General features: G+C 59.6%; 3 protein-coding genes across 22 annotated transcripts; 2 read left to right on the top strand and 1 right to left on the bottom strand.

Annotated features, from left to right (window-relative positions):
- The first annotated feature begins 1729 nt into the window (after positions 1-1729).
- On the top strand, positions 1730-7239 carry WDR45 (WD repeat domain 45). 8 transcript variants are annotated; one of them, XM_064574045.1, is made up of 11 exons: positions 1730-1937; positions 3569-3640; positions 3767-3841; positions 3931-4035; positions 4925-5033; positions 5156-5250; positions 5726-5826; positions 5916-6124; positions 6207-6308; positions 6389-6534; positions 6779-7239. In XM_064574045.1, the coding sequence occupies exons 1-11, from the start codon at positions 1799-1801 to the stop codon at positions 6886-6888; spliced, it is 1263 nt and encodes a 420-aa protein (XP_064430115.1). In that variant the 5' UTR covers positions 1730-1798; the 3' UTR covers positions 6889-7239. The 8 variants fall into 8 exon arrangements, with proteins under 8 accessions (XP_064430115.1, XP_064430118.1, XP_064430119.1 ...); XM_064574046.1 differs by having other exon boundaries at positions 1735-1937; positions 4928-5033; XM_045877746.3 differs by having other exon boundaries at positions 1736-1937; positions 5747-5826.
- Positions 7240-7567: 328 nt separating this feature from the next.
- Positions 7568-10527, top strand: PRAF2 (PRA1 domain family member 2). 2 transcript variants are annotated; one of them, XM_045877809.3, is made up of 3 exons: positions 7568-7931; positions 9092-9309; positions 9591-9730. In XM_045877809.3, the coding sequence occupies exons 1-3, from the start codon at positions 7753-7755 to the stop codon at positions 9683-9685; spliced, it is 492 nt and encodes a 163-aa protein (XP_045733765.1). In that variant the 5' UTR covers positions 7568-7752; the 3' UTR covers positions 9686-9730. The 2 variants fall into 2 exon arrangements, with proteins under 2 accessions (XP_045733765.1, XP_045733761.1); XM_045877805.3 differs by having other exon boundaries at positions 7613-7931; positions 9713-10527.
- A 428-nt stretch (positions 10528-10955) lies between these two features.
- Positions 10956-25439, bottom strand: CCDC120 (coiled-coil domain containing 120). 12 transcript variants are annotated; one of them, XM_064574031.1, is made up of 12 exons: positions 25097-25219; positions 21281-21558; positions 21056-21138; positions 20759-20922; positions 17277-17367; positions 17000-17133; positions 16196-16359; positions 15582-15876; positions 15169-15231; positions 14726-14900; positions 14511-14609; positions 10956-13522 (listed from the first exon to the last, which is right to left on the bottom strand). In XM_064574031.1, exons 4-12 carry the CDS (start codon positions 20787-20789, stop codon positions 12580-12582), a joined length of 1995 nt encoding a protein of 664 aa, XP_064430101.1. In that variant the 5' UTR covers positions 20790-20922; positions 21056-21138; positions 21281-21558; positions 25097-25219; the 3' UTR covers positions 10956-12579. The 12 variants fall into 12 exon arrangements, with proteins under 12 accessions (XP_064430101.1, XP_064430105.1, XP_064430102.1 ...); XM_064574035.1 differs by lacking the exons at positions 21056-21138; positions 21281-21558 and adding an exon at positions 17543-17642 and having other exon boundaries at positions 16196-16336; positions 25097-25235; XM_064574032.1 differs by lacking the exon at positions 21281-21558 and having other exon boundaries at positions 25097-25231.
- Positions 25440-26229: the final 790 nt, after the last annotated feature.

Below are 26229 nucleotides of genomic sequence, written 5' to 3'. Positions count from 1 at the left end.
ATATTTCGTAAATGGAATCATACAATATATGGTCCTTTGTTCACTGGCTTCTTTCACTTAGCAAACTATTTTCAAGGTTCTTCCATGTTGCGGTATGTACCTCCTGCTTCTTTTTAGGCCTGGTCATGTCTGTTTGGAAAACAGACATTGTAAATTTTACTTTTTTAGGTGTTGGATTATTATTTTTTTTAAAGATTTCACTTATTTGAGTGAGAGAGAGCAGAGAGCACAAGCAAGGAGGGGGGACGGGCAGAGGGAGAGGGAGAGGCAGACTCCCCGATGAGCAGGGAGCTTGACCCCAGGACCCCGGGATCATGACCTGAGCCTAAGGCAGTCACTCAACCAACTGAGCCACCCAGGCGCCCCTGAGAGATTTGTTTGGATGTGTTAAGTCTGAGATACTTTATGAGACATCCACAGGAAGATGTCAAACAGACCATAATGTATATAAGTCAGGTGTTCAGGAAGGAGGTCTAGGCTAGATGCCTAAATTAGTGGATCTCCCAAATATTTACAATAATTAAGGCTACGAGACAAGATGAAGTCACTTAGGGAGAGCATATTGCCTACAAAAGCAAGGGGGGCAGAGTCATACCCAAGGATACTCTAATATTTGGGAATCGGCTAAAGGTGGAAGAGTAGCTAGAAATGTAGGAGAAAACCAAGTGAGAGTAAGAAACCGTGGAATGCTTTGGGCAGTCACAGGAGAGGGTGATTGCCGGCAGGGAAGAGACTGCTGGTTTGGCAAGACTCTTATTCCCGGGTGATCTGGGGAAGAGCAGTTTCAGAGACATGGGAGTGGCAGAAACCAAACTGAATTAAGTTAAATATGGTCTGGGACATGAGGAAGTAGGACTGAACAAAGGCAGAAAATTGGCTTTGCCAAGGACCACAGCAATGGAGTCACGCCTTGGTCAGGATATGGAGTCCAAATTCACAATATGTTGACAACATCGTACATGAAACCACCTAGATGGCCACCAGTAAGAGAACAGCTGAACAGTGCTACATTTATTCCACGGAATGCCATGCATCAGTTAAAAAGTCGTTATTAAAACAGATATCCAGGGCGCCTGGGTGGCTTGGTTGGTTACGCAACTGCCTTCGGCTCAGGTCATGATCCCGGGGTTCTGGGATCGAGTCCCACACTGGGCTCCCCCTGCTCTGTGGGGAACCTGCTTCTCCCTCTCCCTCTGCCTGCCACTCCCCCTGCTTGTGCTCTATCAAATAAAATCTTTTAAAAAATGATATCCATTATATATTCATAGAAATTTTAAAAAGCATCAGAGCAATACTTGAGAAAAAGTAAAGCAAGGGACGGTATCGGTGTCAATACCCTGACTGTAATATTTTACTATCATTTTACATGTTACCTTTGGGGGAAACCCTTAAAAGTACATCTGATTTCTCTGTATTATTTCTCAAAACTGCGTGGGAATCCAGTTACCTCAAAAGTTAAAAATTGAATTAAAAAAATATTTCCAGTATGCACATCATTGGGCTTTCTCCCCCACAGGAAGCATTTATACCTCTCAGCATTAAAACCTCTCATTTTTCATTTTGTAAACAAAACCAAGCAAGGAGGGGGAGGGGCTGGCTTCCCTTGGGCAAGGGGAGTTTCAGCTTTCAAGGTCTCCGGGTCCGTGCCCGCCTCCGCCCCGCCCCCCCTCGCCTCTAGAAATCTGGGAGGACTAGTATTTCCAACAAGAAAGGCCACTCTAGCCCACCTCGGAGGCCCAAGTCTTGGTAGCCCAGAAAGTCAACGCCTCTCGTTCTCCGAGCAGGAGCGAGCTGGGGAATGCTCGGCCCTCTTCCGCTCAGCGAGGGCAAATCTCTCTCGCCCACCCGCCTCGGCTCCCTCAGACAGTCAGGGCCTCGCACAGCCTCTCCTGGGGATGCACCTGTGACTCGCGTTGCTCCAAAGACCTGGAAGCCCGGTGAGCAGAGCTGCGGCCGCGTTTTCCGGCCGGGATGAGTCACTTCCGGTCACAGACTCCCTCCCCCCGGAAGTGAGACCTGATGTAAACACCGGAGCCGGGCGTCAGGGCCCGGGAGGTCAGAAAACCGGGCCGCGGGCGGCACCGACAGCAGGGGTTGGGATCGGGAACGCAAGGCGGTCAGGTCAGTGCAGGCAGCGGGGAACTGGGGCATGATACCAGAGTTGGTTGGAGTCTGGGGGAGGGGAGGGATAGGGGTCCCTTGAACAGAGGTCTTGGTGGATGGGGGCGCGTCTCGGACAGGGAGCTTAAGTGGGTCCCGCGGTTGGAAGGAGTATGAGGGCGGTCTTGGACATGAGGAAGTGGAGCGCGGTGAAGCATTCGGGGGCAGGATTTTTGGGTGGCAGGGGTCTTTGGAATGGGGGTCCAAAAAGGGGTCTTGGAAGGTGGGGCTGTCCAAAGAATGAGTCTTTGGGGACTGAGGCGGTCCAGTGGAGGTGGTACAAAGGGGGTAAGGTAGGTTTGAGCTCTTGGAGGATGGGGAGGGGGTGTGCTTCGGCAAAGGTCTTGGGGAGATGGGGGTTTGAAGGGAGTATGGTGCTCTAGGACAGGAATCTGAGAGGGTCAGGAGTCTTGGTGGGATTGAGTTCCAGGGAGGGGTTTTGGGAGGTGGAGGTGTGTCCTGGGCAAGTCTTGATGGGGAAGGGGTGTCCTGGGGCAGGGTGTTTGGGGGAGAGGATAGAGAATCTGGAGGAGGAATGTAAAGGGGATGGGATTCCTGGGAGTAGGTTCAAGCCAGTCTATGTTGGAGTCAGAGACAGAAAAGCACATGGAAGGGGATGTCCCAGGGGTGGGCGATTTGGAGAGAGAGGGGAATCTGATGTAGGGTCTTTAGGGCATAAGAGGGTCTGGGGGAACATCCAGGCTGGCCCTGGTTGGGCAGAAGTTAGCATGGCATGAGGGGAGGGGTCCTCTGGAGCTAGGCGTGGGATCCCCAAGGGGTTTGGAGAAGCCTGGGAGGAGGGAAGGTGTGAGAAGGCTCTGAGATGGTGGAATAAGTTGGGAGCCTCAGAATGCTCATGAGGAGGGAAAGTCCTGTGGGTGGTGGACCAACCATGGCAGGTCTCAGGGCCAGGGTTAGGGAGGTGTGGGGTCCTAGCCCCTTTCCCTGTTTATTGACAGGTGGAGTTGGATGCTAGGTCCAGGTGTGAAGATGAGAAGCGAGTGGGGGGGGGGGGTGTGGTTCCAGGCCATGTGCGGCCTTAGGGCCAGGATTGGCTGGGGGTGGGGAACAGATGTCACTAGGGTCCCCTCTACCCCATTACTTCCTGACATGCAGTGAGGGCCAGGGAGTAAGAAGGAGATGGGGAGTCCAACCAAGTCAGGGTAGGCCTGGAGCTGGGGTCAACCAAGTGTGGGAAGATGGAGAAGTTCCTGGCCATGCTCTTTGGGATCTTGGGAGCTTAGAGTGGAGACCCCAGAACTATCCCTCTTTTTTGTTGTCTTTGTAGTCCTGCTGGGGGCAGTAGGTAGCAGAGGAGGAGGAAGAAAAAACCAGTTGGGGACAGGAGTTCTAGGACTTGGAGGGCAAACCCCAGACTCTTCCCAACTCTACCCCTATTTGTGTCCAGGGAAGCAATCCTGGACCATGACTCAGCAGCCACTTCGAGGAGTGACCAGTCTGCGTTTCAACCAAGACCAAAGTGAGAGAGGCTTGCACCCTTGTGGATGGGAGGGAGGGAGGGAAAGAATGGCCAGAGGTGGGTGCTAAGCCCCTAGCTTCCAACTGGGCATCGTTTGAGGCAGCCCGAATTTCCCGCATCCGCCAGGCTGCTTCTGCTGCGCCATGGAGACTGGTGTGCGCATCTACAACGTGGAGCCGTTGATGGAGAAGGGGCATCTGGGTGAGCCGTTGGCGGGGGAGGGGCAGTGGGCAGAAGGGACGGGCTGGGCATTGGCTCCCACCCCTACTGACACCCTGGTCCTTGTCCAGACCATGAGCAGGTGGGCAGCATGGGCCTGGTGGAAATGCTGCACCGCTCCAATCTGCTGGCCCTGGTGGGTGGTGGTAGCAGCCCCAAGTTCTCAGAGATCTCGGGTAAGTGCCCTCATCCCATCCCGCCCTCGGCCCGGAGTCCCCAGAATCCTGGCTTCCTCCAGGCACCCCACGGCACTGGCCGGTGAAGATGGTAGAGCCCCTCAGAGTCACACAGTGAGGCCTCCAGCTTGGAAGGCATGGATCTTACTGCTTGAGAAGCTGGGCGTTTTGCCTTCGCGTAACACTTACTGAGTTCCTCCTCTGTGCCTTGTCCTTACCGATGGAGCGCTTGCTGTGAGCCGCTACTGTTCTAAGCACTCTGCACATACTAACTCATTTAATCCTCATGGTGACACTACGTGGCAGGAAGTATTGCTATCCCCATTTTTACAGATGAAGAAACTGAGGTCCAGAGAGGTTAAGGGACTTTTCCAAATTCACACAACCAACGGGTTATGCAATCTCGGAGTCATCTCCCGCAGTGTCCTCTTGCTTTGGGCCTAGGAGCCATCTTGTTCTGAGGCTGTTTGTTGATCCCCCTGGGACATGGCAAGAGAGGCCCTAGGCGAGTCACAGAGGTCTAGGACTCAGAAGCCTCCTAGGGGTACGGACCGGGGGGAGCCTGGAGGCAGAGGTAGTTCCCAACGGGAAGTTACAGGCCTGGGTATGAGTCCCTGTCTGGTTGCTGATGGGCAGTGAAGTCCTCGGCCCAACACTCAACCCCCTCGAGCCTCGGTTTCTTCATCTGTAACTGAGTATAACAGTCTGAGAAACCTATTCTCTCAGGCATCACACCCACAAGTGCTCGTGCCGGATGAAGCTCACGTTGGTGTTAGCAAAAAGTTAAGCAAGTGGGTTGAGGTCCCATGGGGAGTAGGGGTGGGTCTTGTGTCACCAGGGCTGCCCCTCACCCTAAACCTTGGCCCCGACAATGCACCCACCTGCCCAGCAGTGCTGATCTGGGACGATGCCCGGGAGGGCAAGGACTCCAAGGACAAGCTGGTGCTGGAGTTCACCTTCACCAAGCCAGTGCTGGCTGTGCGCATGCGCCATGACAAGTGAGCCTGAGGAGGACGGGGGTGGGGGAGGTAGGAGGTCCCCACAGCAGGCAAGAGGGTTAGTCCTGGACTGGCATCCTGCCCTCCCCTCATGGACATCCTGCGTTGTGTGATGCACACAGAATTGTGATCGTGCTGAGGAACCGCATCTACGTGTACTCCTTCCCCGACAATCCCCGAAAGCTGTTCGAGTTTGACACTCGGGACAACCCCAAGGGTGAGAGGACCCAGATATGCAGGTGTGAGGGCAGGAGGCAGTGGACGGGGCAGAGGGGCAGAAGTGAGGGGAGGCAAGGGGCGCCCGGAGAAGCTGGGCAAGGGGCAGGCAGACAGTCCTTGTGCAGAGAGGCTCCTATTCCCAGCCTGTCCACCTTTCTGTGCCTTAGCCAGTTTTCTCTCCCCACCCCTGGGTGCCCCCAGAGAGCAGGGCAGAAACAGCCAGTAAGGACACGGGTGGCTGTGCCAGGGATCCTTGGGCCCTCCTGGGGCTGCCACAGCTGCGTCGGGAGGTGGAGAACCTGCCTCGCTGCTGGGGGGGCGCAACGGACGGCAAGCCCCCTGAGGGTTCCGTGGGGGCCATGCATCACGGAAGGTCAAAGTCGGGCCCTTACCCAGCTTCCGTCCTTGGGAGGCCCTGCCCGTCCCACTGCCTGGCCCCTGCCTCCCCTTCACCAGCTTCCTCCCTCCCCCAGCACTGTGTCCTCACACCCTAGGGCTTTGTGACCTCTGCCCCAGCCTGGAGAAACAGCTGCTGGTGTTCCCGGGACACAAGTGTGGGAGCCTGCAGCTTGTGGTGAGCCATCCCGTGGGCCGGGGTGGGCGGGCGGGCTGCCTTTGCGGGCCCTTGGCCTCTGCCTGCCCAAACTGCCCCTTCAACCGCAGGACCTGGCGAGCACCAAGCCTGGCACCTCATCCGCCCCATTCACCATCAACGCCCATCAGAGCGACGTGGCCTGTGTATCCCTGAACCAGCCGGGCACGGTGGTGGCCTCCGCCTCCCAGAAAGGCACCCTGATTCGCCTTTTTGACACACAGTCCAAGGAGAAACTGGTGGAATTGCGCCGGGGCACTGACCCTGCCACCCTGTACTGGTGAGCGGAGGAGGGCATGTGCGGTGGGCTGGCGACCCCCTGCCACCTGGCCTGTGGGCGTCATTGCCGGTGTGTCTTCCAGCATCAACTTCAGCCATGACTCCTCGTTCCTCTGCGCTTCCAGTGATAAGGGCACGGTCCATATCTTCGCTCTAAAGGACACCCGTCTCAACCGCCGCTCCGCGTGAGTACCCCTGCCCGGCCCGGCCCTGCCCCCACCCCTGCCCGTGTCCCCCACCTGGGCTCAGCCAGTGCTGCCTGCAGGCTGGCTCGCGTGGGCAAGGTGGGGCCTATGATTGGGCAGTACGTGGACTCTCAGTGGAGCCTGGCGAGCTTCACCGTGCCTGCCGAGTCAGCCTGCATCTGCGCCTTCGGTCGCAATACGTCCAAGAACGTCAACTCCGTCATTGGTGAGTGGGCGTAGCTCTTGCCTGGGGGTGCTGCGTGGGAAAGTCCGCAGTTTGGACCTGCCGGAACTGTAGGGCCTGGGAAGCCTGAGAGAGAGAGTGGGCGCTCAACTCCATCGCCGGAGGGAAGGCCTGGGGACAAAGGCCTAGACGTAGACCCTCGGCCATGGGACACCGGCGAGGAGAGGCTTGGAGTGGGTGGCTTCGGCAGCTCTTAACCTTTTACCTGCCCTCCCCCTTCTTGCAGCCATCTGTGTAGATGGGACCTTCCACAAATACGTCTTCACTCCTGATGGAAACTGCAACAGAGAGGCTTTCGATGTGTACCTTGATATCTGTGATGACGATGACTTTTAAGGACACTGCGGGCTGTGCGAGGGACCTACAGCGGTGGACGGCAAAGCCTTGCGGGGGTCAGGAGTGCGGTGGGAGCTACCAGGCAGCGAGCGTTAATGGGGCCGGTGCCCACCCGGCCCGCAGCAGCGCAGTGCCGCAGCAGCTCACTTGTCCCTAAACACTTCTTGGTGACTGTGTGCCTGCGGGGCCAGGCCAAGGACCCAGGGAGGGAGGAGACCCCCGGGACTCCCAGCCTGAAGACTGCTAGCGACCTAGAGGGAGTGCCCTAATTCAGCCTGTGGGGATTAAAAAACCTTCCCAGAAAGAGACCTCTCTAATGTGGTGAATATGAATAAAAGGCCCTTGATAGTGTTTCTGGAGCTGGAGCTGGACCTGGGGGGGCAGGGGTGGGGCCCGGAGGAGATGCCGCTGAAAAGGCCCTGCGGGAGTTTCCAAGTAGGTGTGGCCCTCTTGGACCCTGACTTGGAAGGAAGTGGGATCCTGCCCGAGTCCTTCTGACAGTCCCTATCTGTATGTCCCAGAATGTGTGTGTGCGCGTGTCCTAGAATGTCCGACCACTGTGTACTTGAGCCATCAGCACGGCTCAGAACAGCCCCTTGGGCGCCCCCACCTGGGGATGGGTGGGAGCGCCTCGCCCGGCGGCGGCGACTTGATTTCCCGGCAGCCCCTGCTGCCTTACAGTTCCGGCGTGTTGCTGGCATTTCCGGTCACGTGCATTGCTACTGCGTAGTCCGCCTGGGTGGTTGAGAGAGCAGCCGTTGGACCTAGACTCCATTTCCCGGTGTCCTTCGCGGTGGCGCGGGGTGCAACGGGGGTTGTAGTCCGGCCGCTCTTGTGGCTGGTACAGCTACAACGACCGGCAGGATGTCGGAGGTGCGGCTGCCACCGCTACGCGCCCTGGATGACTTCGTTCTGGGGTCGGCGCGTCTGGCGGCTCCGGATCCGTGCGACCCGCAGCGATGGTGCCATCGCGTCATCAACAACCTCCTCTACTACCAAACCAACTACCTTCTGTGCTTCGGCTTCAGTCTCGCTCTGGCTGGGTGAGGGAGGGAAGGAGACGCCGGTTGGCCAGGGACGCCTGCGGGGCAGGGAGGGTGGACCCGTGGGGTTTTGAGGAACGGGAGGGGGATGCAAGGCTGCAAGGGGGCGAGTTCATTAGAGATGGAAAATCTCCGGGGCATGGGAGGGGAGACTTGAAGGAAGTCGAACACGGTTATAAGGAGTGCCTTGGGTGGGATATGGCCTGAGGATGGAGAATGTGGGGCTGGAGGGGAAGATGGGTAAGGAAGTGGACCTGAAGATAAGGAGGGCCTGAAAGTGAAAGTGGGGGTGCAGGGGGGAGGACGTGAGTGATGGGGCCCGATTAAGGCGGCCTTGGAGGACTTCGGGCAGAGACAGGGACAGGGATGTGGTGAAGTTGAAGGGTTGGGAGGGTGGGCTCGCGGAGGCTCTGGGCGTGGAGGGGAGCCTGGCTGTGATTGGAACGTTCCAGCAGCAAGTACCTCTTGGGGAACTTGAACCAAGAGGGAGGACCCAGAGGTGGAAGGCTTGAGACCAGAGAAGGATGGAGAACCTGGAGGGACTTGGGCAGGGCTGGAAGTTAAGAGTGGTACTGAAAACGTGGAAGGTGTTCTAGCAATGATGGAGGGAGAGATCTATAGGGAGTGGGGACCTGGATGGGGGACTTGAAGGGGAGGAAGCCTGGAAGGGGTCTTGTAAAGACTCTGGGCCCACGGAGAGGGAAATGTCTGGAGACAGAAGGCCTGGAAGAGGAATCTACAGGGTTGGGCTCAAAGGGTGGATTTGGGGGCGGGGTCGGTGGGGTCTAGCGGGGGTTGGAGAGGGGTTAGAGAGGGGCCCCGCGGGGGGTCGGGCTGGAAGAAAAGAGCTGGCAAGGGCTGGGAGCCTGGAGGCTTAGGCCCAGCGGCATGAGAGGGCCTGAAACGGGAGAGCTAAGGAAGATGGGACTGTAGGATCGACGAAAAGGAAATGAGGGCCCCCAGGGCTCCTGGGAGTCGGGAGCCCTGGAGGGTGGACCCGTGGGGAGAGAGGACTGGCAGGAGTTTTTTGCCGCGCTGGGGGGCCCTGAGAGGGGGGAGCCAGGGCTCTTGGAGCCCGGGACTGGGTGGACGGGGAGGCTTGGAGGCTGGGCAGCCCTCTCGCCGTCGGCCGGGCCAGCTCAGTTCCGTTGTCCTCGCAGGTACGTGCGCCCGCTGCACACCCTCCTAAGCGCGCTGGTGGTGACGGTGGCCCTTGGCGCGCTGGTGTGGGCGGCTGAGACTCAAGCAGCCGTGCGCCGCTGCCGCCGCAGTCACCCCGCCGCCTGCCTGGCCGCAGTGCTCGCCGTCGGCCTGCTGGTCCTCTGGGCCGTGGGCGGCGCTTGCACCTTCCTGCTGAGCGTCGCCGGGCCCGTGCTTCGTGAGTACCCGCTGCCCGGCCATAGCCCGAGCAACGGCCGGCGCCTGCGCACAGCGGCAGGCCGGCCCTGCCCTACGAGGGGGCTGGGACGCGTCGCCTTCCCCGAGCGCCTTCCCCCGCGTTGCCTCCCCTCTTCTGGGAACGCCCCTCTTACTAGCGCCCTTTCAGGCCGCGCTCCTGGCGCTCAGTGTCTTCCGCCGGCCACGTCCCTGTTACCTTGCGCCCTCCCTGCCCCGCCCCTGTCGCAAGGCTCCTTACTCGGCCACGCTTTCCGATCGCAGGCATCCTGACCACTGACCACTCTGCCGGCCTGCCCGTGCTCCAGTTCCCCTCTGTGGGCCCCCATTGGCTAAAAGCTGAGGTCTCAGCCCACTGACCCCACTCCTCTCGGCACTGCCCACAGTGATTCTGGTGCACGCCTCGCTGCGCCTGCGAAACCTCAAGAACAAGATCGAGAACAAGATTGAGAGTATTGGTCTCAAGCGGACGCCAATGGGGCTGCTACTGGAAGCGCTGGGACAAGAGCAGGAGGCTGGATCCTAGGGGTCTGGGATCTGTACCCAAGACCTGGAGAATGCCACCCCCACCCTGGCCCTGTATACCGGGACCCAGAGCCCTTTCCCAGCCCTTGAAGTAGAGGGCCCCGTCCAGTTCAAAAACCAGAGGACATCTGCGACCCTCCCCACCCCAGGTCCAAAATTGGGATATCCCTCCTACCCAGCCCCCTGTTACCTAGGGGACCACTCTTCCCCAGCCCTGAACTTGGGGCTTGGAGCCCAGGGCATCTGTGGCCAACCTCAAACTCTGGACCCAGAGATACTCCCCCACCCCCAATCTGGGACCCACCCATCTCCCATGCTCAGCCCCAAAGCTGGGATCTGGGACCAAGGCATTCTCTTGAACCTGGGGCTAATAAGGCTTTTCCAGACCCTACCCCAGCTTTGAAACCAAGTCAGGGCATTGCCAAATCTTGAACCCGGGTCCCAATGTTCCCAGCCCCCATCAGGACAGAGGATTCAGGCATCCTGACCCTGTTGAACGCGTGGTTCCGGGTGACCCACTTGCCTCTCTCCAGCTCTGCTTAGGGATTCTGCCCCCTCTCCAAAGTTCCACAGTGATGAGGACCAAGGGGTGGGATGGGGTGGGGGTAGCCCTGACCTGGAATGGGGCATGTGTAATCAGTGTTACTGCAACAATAAAGGCTGTTGCATCGCTCAAGCCAACGTGGGCTTCGGGGTCAGGTCCGTGCATTTCAGTGGCCAGAAGTGGCCTTCTGCTTTTCAGTTCTGCTGGACTCTCTCTGCCTAGGTCGCTGTTAAGTACGTGGACTGAAGGGCGGGGGGAGCTCTCGGTCCCGTCCTCGAAGCAGGGGGTTCCCCTGGAGCAGCACGAACACGAGGCCATAAAGCGCGGCGTTGGCCATCACTTGCATCACCGAGGGCTCCCGTTCGGGGCCGGGAGGGATCTGAGCGCAGACAGCGGAACTTTCGCCCCGCATGCCAGCAAGTAAAGCCCAAGCGGATGCCATTATCACACGCTGTTTCCAGTGTGTGTTTTCTATAATCTGGCATCATGAAAATCTATTACCTGGTCCTAACTGCAGGTGTGGGCCCCCAAGGCCAGGCAGACAAGGAGTGACACGTGGGTTCGGTTTACACATTTATTGTAGAAATCCCCTTCCAGTGTGGGTGGTGTCTTGGGCCCAGATCCATTGGTAGAAAAAGAAAAGTTTAACACCAGGTAAAGGAGGTAGGGGGACCCCCACCTCCAGAAAGTCACAGAAACGTATCATAGAAAACACAGCTTGTGTAGATTTGTTTTAAAAAGTGGTGGGTGGAAAGCAAGCCAAGGAAGACGTGACGCAGCTTTTGGCCAGCGGTCACCTGAGGATTTTACTGGCATCGAGCGGATGCCAGGCTTCACCACCACAGCATCCCAGGACGTGACACACCCAGCCGCTCTGCCCCCGCCCCCCCCCCACCCCCGCACGGCCGGCTGCCTGACGGGGCTAGATAGCGCGGGGGCTGGGCCATCTCATCCTGCGGGTACAGGCAGCGGGCACAGACAGGCGGACAAGGACTGGGGCTCCCTCGGGCGCCCCTGGGGGTAGGAAAATGAACCGAAGCCCCCTACCCAGACTTCAGTCCTTCCAAATGTGGGCAGAGAGCCCACCTCCTCAAGAACTGGCCTGGTGGGGGGTGGCGGGGGGTCCTGTTCACACCAGAGTCTCCTGGCTGCCCCAAAAAGGGCCCTGAGACCCTATATGGTCCGTTTATTTTAGGCGGTGGGGTTTCCTGAATGGAACAGGCTGGGCATGGGGACAGGAATGAACCCAACCAGGACGAGATCACAGTTTCCCTTTTATAAAACGTCTAGTGTTGGGGGAAGACAGTGAAGACCTAAATCACAAGTGTAAACAGAAATGGAGAAAGGGGCCTGGAGTCCCTGTTACACCATCGGCCCCTCTTAAGCTGGCTGAGGGCCCCAGTTCCCAGCACAGTGTGAGAGGGGAAGCAGGGTGTCAGACACCTTTGTGGGTCCACGAGGAGCCAGGGGCCTTGGAAGATCAGGTCGGCACCCCCCAGGACTGACAGCAACCACACCCCAGGGTTCAGCGAGGTCAGCTGTGCGCTCCCCCAGACTAAAGTCGTGCCCAGGCCAACAAGGGGTATATCACAAGGGGTCAGACCAGCGTCCCCGGGGTCTGGGGGTCAGAACTGGAGGGCTGCTCCCCCTCTAGCGTCAGGTCACTTAAACGAGCGCTCAGCTCCGGGGGGTACAGGAAGTCCGCGTAGTATCTTTAGGAGGGGGAGCAGGAATCCGGACAGGGCGGCAAGACAGAGAAGAGAGGAAAAGACGGACAAGACACAGAAAGAGAGGAAAAGAGGCTCGTTAAAGAGGCGGAGGCAGGCACAGGACAGCACCTTTAGGCTTGCAAGCATGGGGGCACGGCCAAAGAAAGAAGAGAAAGGCGAGGGCCCCGGGAGGCCCTTCCTCCCAGCACCCTGCTTTCAAGGCTCATTTTCAGCTGACATGCACTGTTTTGTTCAAATATTGGAATTCTTCTACAGCTTGGTAGACAACTGCCGCCGCTGCCAGGGCCCAAGACACCCCTCCACCGAGACCCCATGGACTCATGCAGGTCAGGCAGGGCCCAGGACCCCAGGCCGAGGCGGCGGCTAGTTCTCTCGCGGTCTGAGTCTTTAGCTACGGTCTGAGTCTTTAGCTACCGTGACTGGCTTGCCATCTGCCTCAAGAGACCCCTACCCGTCAGTAAAAGCCCCCCCCATACCTGCCGGAGACAGGGGGTGCCGTGAAACTCCTCGAGTGTGGGAGCGGCGCCTGGCTGGGGGCCCCGTACAGGGCCTGGCCCACCTCATAGCAGCGGGCATGGAGGAAGGGCGGGTGCTGCGGGCCCACGTGGGGGACCACAGGCCGCCGCTGCGGCCCGGCAGCCAGTCCCGAGTTGCGGATGTACCAGTCCCGCAGCCCCTCCAGGGCAAGGTTCTTGTGGCCGATGCGCTCCCCGGCCGGGGGGATCCGGGTGGGCGGGGGCATCCACAGCAGAGGGTTCGGATGCACGTCCGGCCCCTCAGCGGCCTCCAGGGGCAGGCCGCACGGCTTGGTGCGGGTGGCACGGGCGTGGGGGTCCTTGCTGCGGAGGAGGGGGCTGCTGCCGTCAGCTGCATACACGGGTGGTGGGCCTGGGAGCACGGTGAGGAGCCCATCCCGGCGGGAGAGGGCTCCTGGGACCTCAGCTGCAGGCAGCAGCTCCCCCCAGCCTGGTCCGCCGCCGCCGCCGCTGCGGGGCAGGCCCCGGTCCAGGGAATAGTCCAAGAGGAAGTCCCCGCACACGGGCGGGAGCCGGGGGGCCCCACGGGAGGCAGGGGCAGCTGAGCTAGGCCGGGCAGCCCGGGGAGGGTCTGGGGGGCCAGCTGTGCGGGAGGAGAAGGCAGGGGTTGGTTGGGGGCGCTCGTACAGCACCTCGCTGCTCTTGCAGACCGGGGGGCCAGCGGCAGGGGGAGCCAGAGGCGCAGGCGGGGAGCCAGCTCCCCCACCGGCCGCCCGGTCCACGAGCAGGGCCTCAGAGCTGTTGCTGCGACGGGTGCGGGCTGCGAAGAGGGAGGCACGGTCGGAGGCAGGCTCTGCCCGGGGGAAGCCCATCTGGGAGTCCTGGCTGCCAGACCACTGGCGAGAATGCAGGCCTTCGGGTCTGGGGACGCAGAGGTGGGGGTGACGGGAGTGGCCGGGCGCCCGCCAGACCCCACCTCTTCCTGAGCTCTCACTTGCGCATCTCCGGAAGGGCCCCAGGGTTAGAGACCTGGTGTATCAAGGGGTTAGGTGGGGCACACGGACAAGGCAGCGGAGGTTCTGTCCCACGCTGGGGGCAGAGGGACGGAAGACGAAAGGGGGGGTGGTTGTTAGTGCCAAAGGAGATGTAAGCGTGTGCAGGGCTGGAGAGGAAGGACTGACAGAGGAGGGCCGGCAGAGGGCTCTTCCCAACGCCTGGGGCCCCCTGCCCTGCGGGGGTGTGTCTCACAGCTCCCCGCCCCCTCCACAGTGGGGTCCTAATCCCTGGGCCTGGAATCCAACTTCCTGAACTCTCTGTCCTCCCCTCCTCGCCCCCTGTGTGTCTGAACCACCCCGAACTATCAGCCACCGTTCACAGGATTTGAGTGCCAGAAGGACAGGGACTTTGTTCTGCTCACAGCCTGGGAAAAGCAGGCGCTTAGCAAGTATTTGTTCAAGAAGTAGGAGGGTGCAGCGGTTCAAAGCACAGACTCTAGAAGCAAACCAGCCTGGGTTCAAACACCAGGTCTTCGGTCTACTACCAAGTCACTTAACCGCTCTGTGCCTCAGGCTCCTCATCCATAAAATGGGAATAACGACAGCACCTACCTGGCGGGGATCTTAGGACAATTACAGAGATCTATACCGTGCAGAACACGGCTTCCCAGCAGATGTTAGGCGCTCAGTACATGTTAACCAGAACTCACTATGCCCACAGCGTCCTTCAGAGGCAGATATTACGCCCATCTCACAGACGAGGAGCCAAGATTCAGAGAAAGGAAGTGACTTGTGCCAAATATACTTTTCAAAGCGCAGCCTCTCACATCCCAACCCTTTGCTAATAATGCTCTTCTAGTCAGAACTAACAGTTCTTCTTCCAGTCCTCAAACCCACCCTCAGAGTCCCCTTACTTGCAAAGCTGGGGGCCAGCGCCCCGGGTGAGGACAGGGGTGGCAGGCACGCTTCGCCCCTCAAAACTGGAGGCACTCCTGGGCAGCGAGCGCGTCGGGCTAGGCAGAGATGGGCAGGCCCAGGTTAGAGACCATACCCACCAGCAGGCCCTCCTACCCGCTCAGGCTTAGGATCCCCCTCCCGGCTGGGGGGCGGGGAAGGGGCTCAGCCTCACCTGGTGGGGCTGGCCACAGAGTTCCGCCGGCTCTTCAGATCCCCGTAAAGATCTGACGGGGGTGGTTTCCATGGGGTTCGCCGCTCAGGGCTGCCCCCAGATACGGCCCGCAGCTGGTCCCAGGCCTTGGGTGGTGAGGGGCGCTCGGCCAGAGGGAAGCAGCCACGTGGCTCCTCTGGGAGGAAGGCGGAAAGTGGGGGAAAAGCCAATGAGGGGGGGCCAGATGGGCTGCGGGCAGGGACGGGGGGCGGGGCAGGCAGCGGCAGAGGGCGGGGCAGGAGCTAAGGCTCGAGGCTGGAACTGGGGATCATGAGCTGGGCAGCGAGAAGCAAGAAAGATGGGGGTCCCATGCGAGGACGGGGCCTGGCTCAGGAGGGGTTACAGAGGGAGTGGCGGGGCTGAGCATCAAAGGATGGGCGGGTTTGGGGGACAGGAGTCCTCACCATTATCATGGCTGGCCCCAGACTCCGAGAGGGAGCTGCTCTCCGAGTGCAGAACTACGTCCTCTACAGGCGAGAAGGGGGAGACCCGGGCCTTTCAAGGCAAGGCCTGGGTGCCGTCCCCTTCCGCCCCCCGACGGTCTCCTCCCCGGCCCGTTCCTTCCCAAGAACCCACCTTTACCTGAATCCAAGACCACCCGCGGCTTGGCTCCTCGTTTTCCTGGGGCCACCTGGTCAAGTTCCCAGGGGCCCCACCCTTGCCACAGAGCCAGTTTGTCACGACCGCCCTTACGGTCGGGGCCCACCAGTCCCGCCTGGCTCCCACTCGGCCCGGCCGTCTCCCCGCCCCGCCCCCGCCCCTCGGCCCCCGCCCCCGCTCCCCCTTCGCCCGGGCCGCGGCGGGGCGGGCGGCTCACCTTGGCTGAGCTGAGCGAGGCGCGTGCCCAGGCACATTCCCTGGGCGGCGACGACGGCCCCCGCGGCCAGGGCCAGCGGCTGTGGCGGGGGGAGCCCCGGGAGGCCGAGGCGGGCCCGGAGGTCCCCCAGCTGTTCTTCCAGCTCGTGCAGCCTCCGCAGCGCATCTGCCTGCACCTGGCGCCGGCGCCGGCGCTGCTCGCCGCTCAGCTCGGGGGCCAAGGCCAGGCGGCGGGCGGCGGCCGCGATCTGCTGCTGCACGGACACCTCGCGCTCCAGGGCCTCGAGAGCCAGCTCCTGCGGGGCGCGCCCGACGGGGCAGGACGGGACCACATGTGCGAGCCGGCCGGGCACAGGGACCCGGGGGCGGGGCCTGGCCTGGGGCGGAGCTCATTTCTTCCGCAGGTGGGGCCTGCCTCGGGTAGGGACTAGACACATCCCTCTGCCTGAGGGTGAGAGGCTTAGGACGGGGCCCAGCACCCTCCCCCAGAGCCGGATCCCACCTCCCTCCAGCCGCTTCCTTGTCACCTTCGCCTCTCCCTGCCCTGGCCGCAACCCCAGCGCCGCCTCTGTACCTGTCCCTCCCCCACCTTGCTCCGCAAGCCCCTCTGTTCACCTCAGCAGGGCACAAGGAGCGGTGTGCTGGGTTGGGGTGCGATGCAGGGTAGGCTCGGGCTGCAGGGGGCCGCCGGCGGACCAGCTGGGGCCGTTCCCCAGGCTCCAGCGGGCACTCGGGGGGCAGCTGGCCGGTCAGCTCCTGGTGGGGGCCGGGGGCAGAGACTACCGAGGGTTAGCTGGGGGAATGGCGCAAAGCAGGAATGACGGCGGAAGCTCCGCAAGTCCTACTAGCAGCTCAGTAACGCCCAGCACCCCACGCCTGCCGCTTCTCCTCCTCCCTCCCAGGTCGCCCCCCCACCCCCCGACAGGTGGCCCAAATCCCTGGGGCCGTGGGTGTGGGAGGTCGGGAGACCTGCTTTGGAACCTGGAATTTCTTATTTCTCGTAAAGGCGACGCGGTCTATACGCTGCGTATCCTGTCACCCTCCCCTCAGGGCCCCGGGCCGCATGCTGTGAACTGCGTTAGCGTTCCTGGCCAACTGTGTAGACGTTCACACCAAGAGGGGTAAGTCAAAATCATAACTCACCCCTTGTCAGTTCAGGTCAGGTTTTACTGCCAGATTTTGGAAATAACTATTGTTTTGGAGGGTTTGGGGATTTCAAATTGCTGATAGGGAATAGGGGGCCTGCCCTGCCAGATTTTCCTGACTCTAAGACGTCAAAGTTGAGCTTTGAAGAGCTAGAGGGTGACAGGGAATCTACAGCTCAGACAGGTGGCTCAGCACTCGCCACCATCACCTGCCTGCCTAGGGGCCCTGGCTCCTCACCCCCCGCCCACCAGACACTTAGGACCAGGCCCTCACCGCCTCCTGGAGACACACTTTGCGGAGCTCCTGAAGTTTCAGGCTCAGGGCCTCCTGCAGGGCTCGCTGCCGGTCGAGCAGTCCCCGCAAACGCTCTGACTTCACCTGGGGGGCAGCCTCTCCGAACAGGGCAGCTAGACACGGAGGGAGCAAAGTTCCGAGCAAAGATCAGCCAGGGCGTCCTGGCGCAGCGTGGGGCCAAGGACCAACCCTTTCCAAGTAGGCAGGTGGTGACTCAGAGCAGGGGAAGAGGCAGAGCGGGGAACCAGCCACCCACCTGAGGCACTGAAGGTGGGAGAGCTGATCAGCTGACCTTTGACTTCCATCCTGGTGCCGTCGAGAGGCGGTGGCTGATCGCTGGACAGGGCCTGGCAGGGACGCACAGGAGCCATTAAGGAAGCACGTCCTGCGTCCCCCCAACCCCTGCCCCGACCCAACGTCCCGCAGCCTAGCTGGGAGTAAGGGGTCCCCTGACCCCGCCCTCCTGATTGGCCTGCCCTCTCAGCCTCTGTGGCAGTGTCTGGCCCCACTGGGGCCTGGTACCTCGGCTCCCTTCCCATTGAGTGGAAGCACAGCACGTGGGGAGCTGGCCGGACTTACGACGCCTCCTCAGAGGCCCATGGGCCGCAGTCAGGAGTCTTACCTAGGGAGGGAGAATTAACGGTATAGATTGAACCAACTCTAACAACGGGGGGGCCCTGATGAAGCACCTGGGTCTTGGAACAGTCACCTTCCATGCCACACTGAATCTTCCAACCACCCTTTGACGGCAGTTCTGTGATTATTGCCCCCATTTCCGAGATGAGGACAGTAAGGCACAGAAGGCCTGACCCTCCCCCGTGGAGCTGTTCCAACCTCACCAATTCCTCATAAGCTCCTGGCCCGGCAGGCCTCAGGGCCTTTGCCCAGGCTGCGGCTGCTGTCTGGAGTGCTCTTTGCCATGCCTCACCTCTCCGGCCCCTGGTTCTCACTTACATGCTGGGGCTTACGTGTCACTTCCAGCGGTGGGCCCCCACCCGGGTCCCCTCACAACTGCTGTCCAGCAAGAGACTGTGCTTCCCTTGCACATTCTCGAGGACAAGAAACATACCTGTCCTGTTTTCACAGGATCTCTGGCACTCAGAACACTTCTGAGCGAGCAGTGAGCGCTCAATGAATGGCTGTCGCATAAGTGAGAGAGCCAGGCTAGGGATCTAGCCCAGATCTGTGGGTCTCTACCTGTCCTGACTCCGTCCTGCGGCCCCGGTGCCATAGGGAGAGTGTTCACTCGGCTCCAGGACCCCTCCAGCCCCTCTGCCCACCCCAGTCGGTCCCGGTCCCGTCCCGGGCAGAGGGGAGTCACCCCCGCTGGGACGGTGAGCAGCAAAGTCCACAGCTGCAGATAACAAGCCTCCTGCCTCCTACTTCCTTCTCTGTCCCCAGACACCCTGGCTGACCACAGAGCCTGCCTTGGCTGGCTGCCAGCCCTGCCCTCGTCCCCTCCTCTGGAGTTTGCTCCTTCCCTCCCACATCCTGCTCGGTCCCCAGCTGGGGAGCCAGGTGACATCACCTCCCACCACCTGGCCTGACCTGGGGCGGGCAGCAGGCAACTGGGAGGGCCTCATGAGGCCACAGAGGCCCCTGCCCCTCCTAATCCCCAGCTTGCCGTGGTGGCCAGGTGTGGAGGAGACCCAGACGGCCAAGGAGGTGTGGGTTCAAGCCCCTTCCCCATCCATCCGTTGCGGGATGCTGCCAAGCTGCTAATGTGGTGTCACCAGTCCTGCTACCGGCTCCCAGAAAACAGGGGTTCCCTGTCCTCAACCTCAGTGGCAGGGGTCAGTCCCCAAAGCCTTTTTGCACACCCAGGCAGCAACACGTGCCCTGCAGATGCCCACCCTCCAAGGCCTGACATTGCCCAGCACAGAAGGGTTTCCTTGAGGTCCCAGCTCAGCCTCTTGGGCCCCGAAGCTCTGGAGCTCCTTCTTCTCCAGCCCCCGGTTAAGCTTGAGGAACTCTCCCAGGGCTCCACCCCAACAGGAACTTCAACACCTCACCGATGGGCCCATTCACCAGAATTGGTCCCACATCCCACGCTGGGCTGCCTTGAGCCTTCCTTCCCTGGGAGCTCACGGCATCCTGGAAGTCAACACGGGGTCTAGACAGGAACCCCGACTCCACCCTGTCAGCCTGACCTCGGGGACATAGCTAGGGCGTGAGTCATGGGGTCACCAGGTAGGCTAGACACAGGGTCAATGCCCCACACCCTCACACCCAGCTCCCAAACCCCTGCCTCCGCTTGCCTGCCCTCTGCACCTTCGCCTTAGGGTCCAGAACTGCCCCATCCCCACCTGGAGATGGAGAGAAGGGGGATCCCAGCAGTCCCCTTCCCTAACTACCTCCCCCAGCCCCTGAGTCCTGTCGCCTGATGGGCCGCAGCAGGAGAGCTACAGAGGGGACCCCCCCACACACCCAGAGGCAGGGCAGCAGGTTTTTCAGGTCTGCCCTTCTGACAGCACAACCGAGAAAGAAATTCCTGGCTGTAATGACTGTTTACAACCGAGACGCCTCACCTGGGTGGCGCCCTACCACCCTCAGTGGGACCCCGCATTCCCTGATCTTGCCGCTATTGGGGCAAATACAAACTCCCAGCGCCCGGGACTGCCCCCCACTCTGGGCAAACAGATGGAGGCAGGCTGGTGTCGGCAAGCAGTTTCTCAACAGCCAGGTCCGGGCTTTCCCCAGGGGCGAGGCCCCAGGTTGCAGGAAGGCAGAGGCTACTCCCCAGGGGGAGGAAGGGGGACAGGGAGGAAGGGGGGACCGTGGAGAAGGGGGACTCTGGCTTCTCTTCTACCCCATCCCTTCTTCTCGTTCATTTCTGGCAAGGAATCGGCTTCATGCCAGGAGAGGAAATTGGACATTTTGGGCTTCGCTCCTCTGCTCAGGCCCTCCTTCGCTGCGCCCCTCGCACAGACCTGGCTTTCTCCCATGGGAAGCCGTAGTACACCCTACACCCTTCTCCCCCCACCCTGCCCCTGGGCCCCCTGTTCCCAGGTGCTCACCAATGCCAGAGAGGTGCTGTGAGGCGGCCTCAGGTACCTCAAAAAACAGCTGTCCCAGCCAGGCCCTGTTCCAGCTGGTGGTGGCAGCGAGCGGCGAGCACAGGGGCGGACGCCTAGGCCGCCTCCCACTAGGCAATAGCCCAGCCTACCTGGCCAGGGACTGGGCCGGCCCATACCTCTTAACCCTTGCCTGCCTGTCACCAGGGCTCAGGACACCCTTAGGGACAATCTCAGGGCCGGGACCCTTCAGGGTGTCCAGCATGGCCGAGAAAAGAGCCCAGACGTCCCCGCTCACCCCAGTCACCTAGTAGAGAACTAAGGAAGAAGGGCTAAGGGTTGTGGGAGTGGGGCTGCCTGCGGTCCTACCCGCATGCCCACGAGACCCTGCCCACCCAAGGGTATTACCTGGGAGCTGGGGATGGAGTTCTGGGGACGCGTTAGGCACGCGGGTGTAAATCGAGTGTGTGTCTCCTGGCAGCAAGCATCACATGCCTGAGGCCCCTACCTTCCCTCCCAGGACAAGGCACGGATGGGAGAAGGTCTTGGGGGGACTGCCACCCTCACTGAGGTAGCAGTTTCCCAAACTGGGGACACAGGAGGTCAGCTTCTCAAAGGAAAGACCGGGGCTTCAAGACCCTACTACCTTCTGCACCTCCAGAGGAAATCATCCCAGCAAACTGACAAAACACGCATGTTTTCACCCCTCCTGGTCCCTACGAACCTGGGAGGATGGCGCAGACCCAGCTCTTCATAGCCAGCTCATAGATGTGGAAGCTGGGGCTTGGAGAGGTGAAGAGGCCTGATTCTGATCACAGAGGCCTAAGAGCAGGTGGACTCAGAACTCGGGGGGCCGGGTCCTGGGCTGGAGGCGGACAGAGGCTACTCCTGCAAGGGAGGAGGAGTGGGGAGGGGGCTCATGCTTCTTCACATCCAGGCTGGCTCTGCCCCACTCCTCCCCGTTGGGCATTTCTGGCCAGAGTCAAGGAAATTGAGGGCTCTGGCCTGCCCCGGCACATACCACACATCCTGTGCTCCATTTGGGACCATCTGTTCTGTGACCTCAGGGCCCAAGCCCAACCCGGGCCCCCGCAGCAGCCCAGGCTGTGACGTGAAAGAGCAGAGTGAGGAAAGCTCCCTCCCCACTCGGCGGGGGGGCCAAGCGTGGAGGGGAGCCCTGTATAAGCAATGCCCCACCCCATATACGTATATGCGTGCCACCAAGGCCTCCCGCCACCCTGCCCACCTCTCTTCCTGGGGGTGAGATTTCTGGCGTGGGACACAAAGGCTCTTTTCACCCGCCGCCTTCTCCCCCCTTCACTGCCTAGGGCTGGTGAAGGCAGCAGCCATAAGGTGGGTGGCTGGGTGTCAGTGGGGAGTGTCCCCTCAGCCATGGCCTCTCCCGCCTCTTGTGGGACAGCAAGAATGCTGGGAAGAGGGACACTTATGAAACCAGAGCTGAGAGGGCCGAGGGCATCTCTGGCTGGCAATGCAGACTGAGTATCAAGGCTTGGCTTTCCTCATCTGTAAAATGGGTAAACAGCGGTTATAGGGCCGACAGAGGCCACAGTCGCTTTGGAAGGCATTTCAAAGTACGAGGAAACTCACACCACGTCATTAATGACGGGCAATAACAACAATAGTAAGCCCATGCAGAGGTGGGCTGGGGCAGGAGTAAGGAGGGGAGAGCAGGGCCAAGCAGACAGGTGGGGCAGAATCACCCGCACACGTCCTCGGCCTGCAAGATGGCCAACCTCTAGGCCCCGCCCCAGCTGGGACCTGAGCCCCACGCGGCCTCCTGTAGGGGTAGCCAGCCCGGCTCTGGGATCCAACCCCACCCTGCCACCGATGGCTGCCCCGACAAGTCACTTATCCTCTCTTTGCCTCAGCGTCTTCATCTGTAAAACGGGGGTGATGACAACAGGATGTACTTCACAGGACTGTTGCGAGCATGACGTGAGTTACGACACTCACAGCGTGCCTAGCACGGTCACTGGCCCTTGGTAACTGCTGGATAGGTATTGGCTGTCATAATGACAACATTCCTCCCAATCCAAACTCAGGAATCAAGTGTGTGTGTGTATTTTTTTTTTTTTTGAGACAGAGATGGTATCCTTCAGCTTCACCTGATAAATCTGAAACAGAGCTGTTTTCCAGCCAATAAACTTGTCCCAACTCTCACTATTCAAAATCAGGAACTAAATGTATTCAGATGCACTGCTGAGACAGAGTTGGTATCCTTCAGCCTCCAAACCCTCCCTACTTGCCACAGACATTGAACCCTCCCTAACTATCAAACCAGACATATTTGAAACAGAGTTGTTTTCCATAATTATCAGACCTCTCGCTACTCAACATCAAAAATGCAGGAACCAAACCTATTCAGATAAATTCTCCAAACACTCACTATCCACATACAGGAACTGAATGGATCTGGATACACCTTTGAGATAGAACTGGTGTCCCATACTCTCTGAGCTTCCCTTACTCACCAGGCAAAATGCAGGAACCAAATATATTCACACAACACAGTCCTCTTACTATCCCAACTCCTGCCGCTGGAGCTCGGGGAAATGAATTGATTTGAATATATTTTTTAGCTGGAGCAGTTATCCCTCATTATCTGAACCCTCCCCACTCACTATGTAAAACGCAAAAGCAAAAAACCCTTCAGATAACTTGGTATCTTTCACTGCCTGAATTATCCGAGCTCTCCCTCTCAGAAGTCAGGTGCCAAAGAGACATTGGGACAACGAAGAACGCTTGTGTTGTTATTAATACGTTTGGATAGTGGCACCTGGGTGGCTCAGTCGGTTAAACATCTGACTCTGATCTCAGCTCAGGTCTTGATCTCAGGGTCATGAGTTCAAGCCCTGAGTTGGGCTCCACGCTAGGCGTGGAGCCTACTTAAAAAAAAAAAAAGGTTTGGATAAATGTTTCAGATAAGAGATGGGTCTAGTGGGGCGCCTGGGCGGCTCAGTCGTTAAGCGTCTGCCTTCGGCTCAGGTCATGATCCCAGGGTCCTGGGATTGAGCCTCGCATCGGGCTCCCTGCTCCGCGGAGAGCCCGCTTCTCCCTCTCCCACTCCCCCTGCTTGTGTTCCCTCTCTCGCTGTCTGTCAAATAAATAAATAAAATCTTAAAAAATAAATAATTAAAAAAAGAGAGATGGGTCTAGTATCTCGTTATTTGAGCTCTCATTACTCTCTATGACAAATGCAGGAACAAAACACAACTGAATAACACGTTACCTTCTCGCTATCCAAATTCTCCCTGCCTGTCCTCAGAATCAAGGAGATTCAGTGAGAGAACCCTGTATTGTTCTTGCTGTTATTGTCACTACTGGATAGGACTGATTCTAACACCCAGTGACACACACACACCCCCTCCACACACACACAAACACACCTGCCCCCCAGAGGTGGGATGGACTTAGCACCGAAATTTGTACTGCTTACAGCTGAGAGAAGGAGGATAGAACCCACCCCCCACCCCCATCCCACCCCTACCAAGCCCTGAAGCCTCTGGCCTGGAATGGACTTTTTCAGGCCAGGAAAGCAGAAATCATGCACACCCAGGATCAGGACTAGGAGATGGGGGTAACGTGACATGGAAGAGTCACACATACTCCTGAGTCCCCCACCCCTGCATGTTTGCTCACCACACCCCTCACCTCGACATGGGGCAGCCCCCAACCTAGCCAGGCTGGAAACATGATCCAGACCTCACAGACTCCCAGAGATTCACTGAATAATTTAGGGTGTTCTTTCACACTTGGGGAGGGTGGGGGATGTAGGAACAGTTCCATGCCCTCCTGGGGCAGGGAGACAAATGCAAGCTCTGCGCGAGATCACTGGGTGGAGGTGAAGAACATCACATATGAAAACCCCTTTAGCCATACAGGGCCCACAAGGCTGTTTGCTCTTGTTCGTGCTAAGAGAAGCATTTGGGATGAACTTGAGATCATGGGAACAGTGGAACCTCCAAGTTCAGGGGCAGGGTATAACAGGACCCCAGTTCTTCTGGGCTGAGAGGAAAGTGGGTGTTAGGGAAAGGGAGATCTGAACAGGGTGGAGGGGTGTGGTAAGGAGTAGAATGAGGGCCTGAGGTTGGGAGGGGATGAAGGAAGATAACAAGAAGGAGTGTAGGGGGCAAGACAGAATCAGTGTGATCATAGGATGGAGGCCAGGACACCAGCCAGGGGATGGGATAGAGTGAGGTTCCGGACAAGGGTCAGAGAAAAGTAGGGCGCAGCAAGGAACAAAAGAGCAGGGCAGGGTCAGTATAGAACAGTAGTCAGAAGACATGATGAGGGACAGGCCAAGACGGTGGTCAAGGAAGGGGAGAGGGAAAAGGGCAGGTTCAGGATGGAGGTAAGGAACAGGAAAAGACTGGGACAGAATAAGGATATGAATGAGGACAGTGATGGGACAAGAGAAGACGGGAAAACAGCACAGGGCTGGGGGCAGGGACAGGGCAGGAAACAGAGGGATGGTCTAAAGGGGGTGGGCCAGGATGGAGATGGGGAGTCAGGAGGGGACCAGGAGGACAGCACAGGATGGGGAGAAAGTTTAGAAATCAGAGGTCAGGAATCAGGACAGACCTGGATCAGACTGCAGTCAGGGGGACAGGACATGACTGGAAGGGGTTCAGGGGCTGGACAAGAGTTTAGGGAACAGACAGGTCAAGCATCAGGCCAGAAACTGGGATGATCAGGACAAGGCAGGATGAGCCTCAGAGATGGAACAGGGTCAGGCCAAGGATCCTGAGAACAGAACTGGGTGGGGTTTGGGGTCAGGGCTGGGTTTAAGGGAACAAAACAGGGATTGAGGATCCCGCTAGGCCAGAATATGGTTAGGTCGGGGGTCAGATCGGAGGTCCTGGGGCCAAGACTGACCAGAGCTCGGGGTTAAAAAAAGATGTAGTCAGGTCAGGTGGGGGTCGGGAGCGAGACCACAGGGTCAGAGGTCGCGGGTGCGCGCGCAGGTACATCCCCTGTTGGCGTTTCCGGGCCCTCACCCCGCCCTGTCTCCTCCCTTCTTCTCCCGGCGGGCGTTACTCACCGAGGGTCCTCGTCCCGCGACGTAGGCGGGGTCGCTGCGGGCCAGGAGGGGTGGTGGGTGCGCCCCTCCCTCGCCGCCCCCCGCTCGTCCCCGGCCTGCGCCTACTCCCCTTCCGCGCCCTGCCCGTGGGCCGCGTTCGGCCGCGCGACTGTTAGCTGTGGGGGCCAGACGGGGCGGGGGGCGCGGGGAGGGTGGGAGAGGCGCGCCGGCTCGGCCGCGGCCGGTGGACCCCGGCCCCCCCACCCTCACCTCGGGTCCGTCCGCTCCCGGCGGCACCCACACAGCCGCCGCTGAGCGCGAGCCTGGGGGGAGGTGGGGGGGACGGGGGGCGGGGCGCAAGACCACAGCAGCGGCGGAGACCTAGTGCGCAGGCGCCGGTTTGGATCTTCGATTTTCCTGCCCTCGGAGCGCCGGGAGCTAACCAGCTGGGAGCGCGTGCGCACACGCTTTCTCGAGGGCGGCGGAGCTCTCGCCTACCGAGGCCACGCCCCCTCAGCGATCAGGCTGGCGCCCCTCACCCCGAGTCACCCTCCAACGGACCCCCAAGCAGTACCCCAAACTGCCTTCTATCAGGGACCACCACACCTCTTAACTCTAAACTTCTGTCTCCAAAGCACCCTCCATCATCCCCCAACTACATTCCCAAACTATTGTCCATTGATCCCAAGCAATACCCCCAATCCACCCTCCGTGGGCTCCCAAACTGTAGCAGTAAACTACCTTCACTACCCCCGAACTCGTTCCCCTAAACCATCTGCAATCAGCCCCGAAACCATCAATCTCCAAAGAACACTTCCAAGTCACTCTCCCATCTACCCCAGTATGCACCGAAAACACCCCCATGGACCACAAATCGCTCTCCATGTACCCTCCTAACCATACTCTGCAGCCCAAAACTATGCCTCCAAAGCACTCTTCAATAACCACTATACCCAACCTTGTCTTTTTTTTTTTTTTTTAAGATTTTATTTATTTATTTGACAGAGAGAGACACAGCAAGAGAGGGAACACAAGCAGGGGGAGTGGGAGAGGGAGAGGGAGAGGGAGAAGCAGGCTCCCCGCTGAGCAGAGAGCCCGACGCAGGACTGGATCCCAGGGCCCTGGGATCTTGACCCGAGCAGAAGGCAGATGCT

Source organism: Mirounga angustirostris, unplaced genomic scaffold, assembly GCF_029215605.1.
Source record: "Mirounga angustirostris isolate CCGP_5_RB_7025 unplaced genomic scaffold, mMirAng1.0.hap1 SCAF_11, whole genome shotgun sequence".
Classification (NCBI taxonomy): Eukaryota; Metazoa; Chordata; class Mammalia; order Carnivora; family Phocidae; genus Mirounga; species Mirounga angustirostris.
Note: the sequence above shows the minus strand (reverse complement) of the source record. Positions and strands in the feature narration are given on the sequence as shown.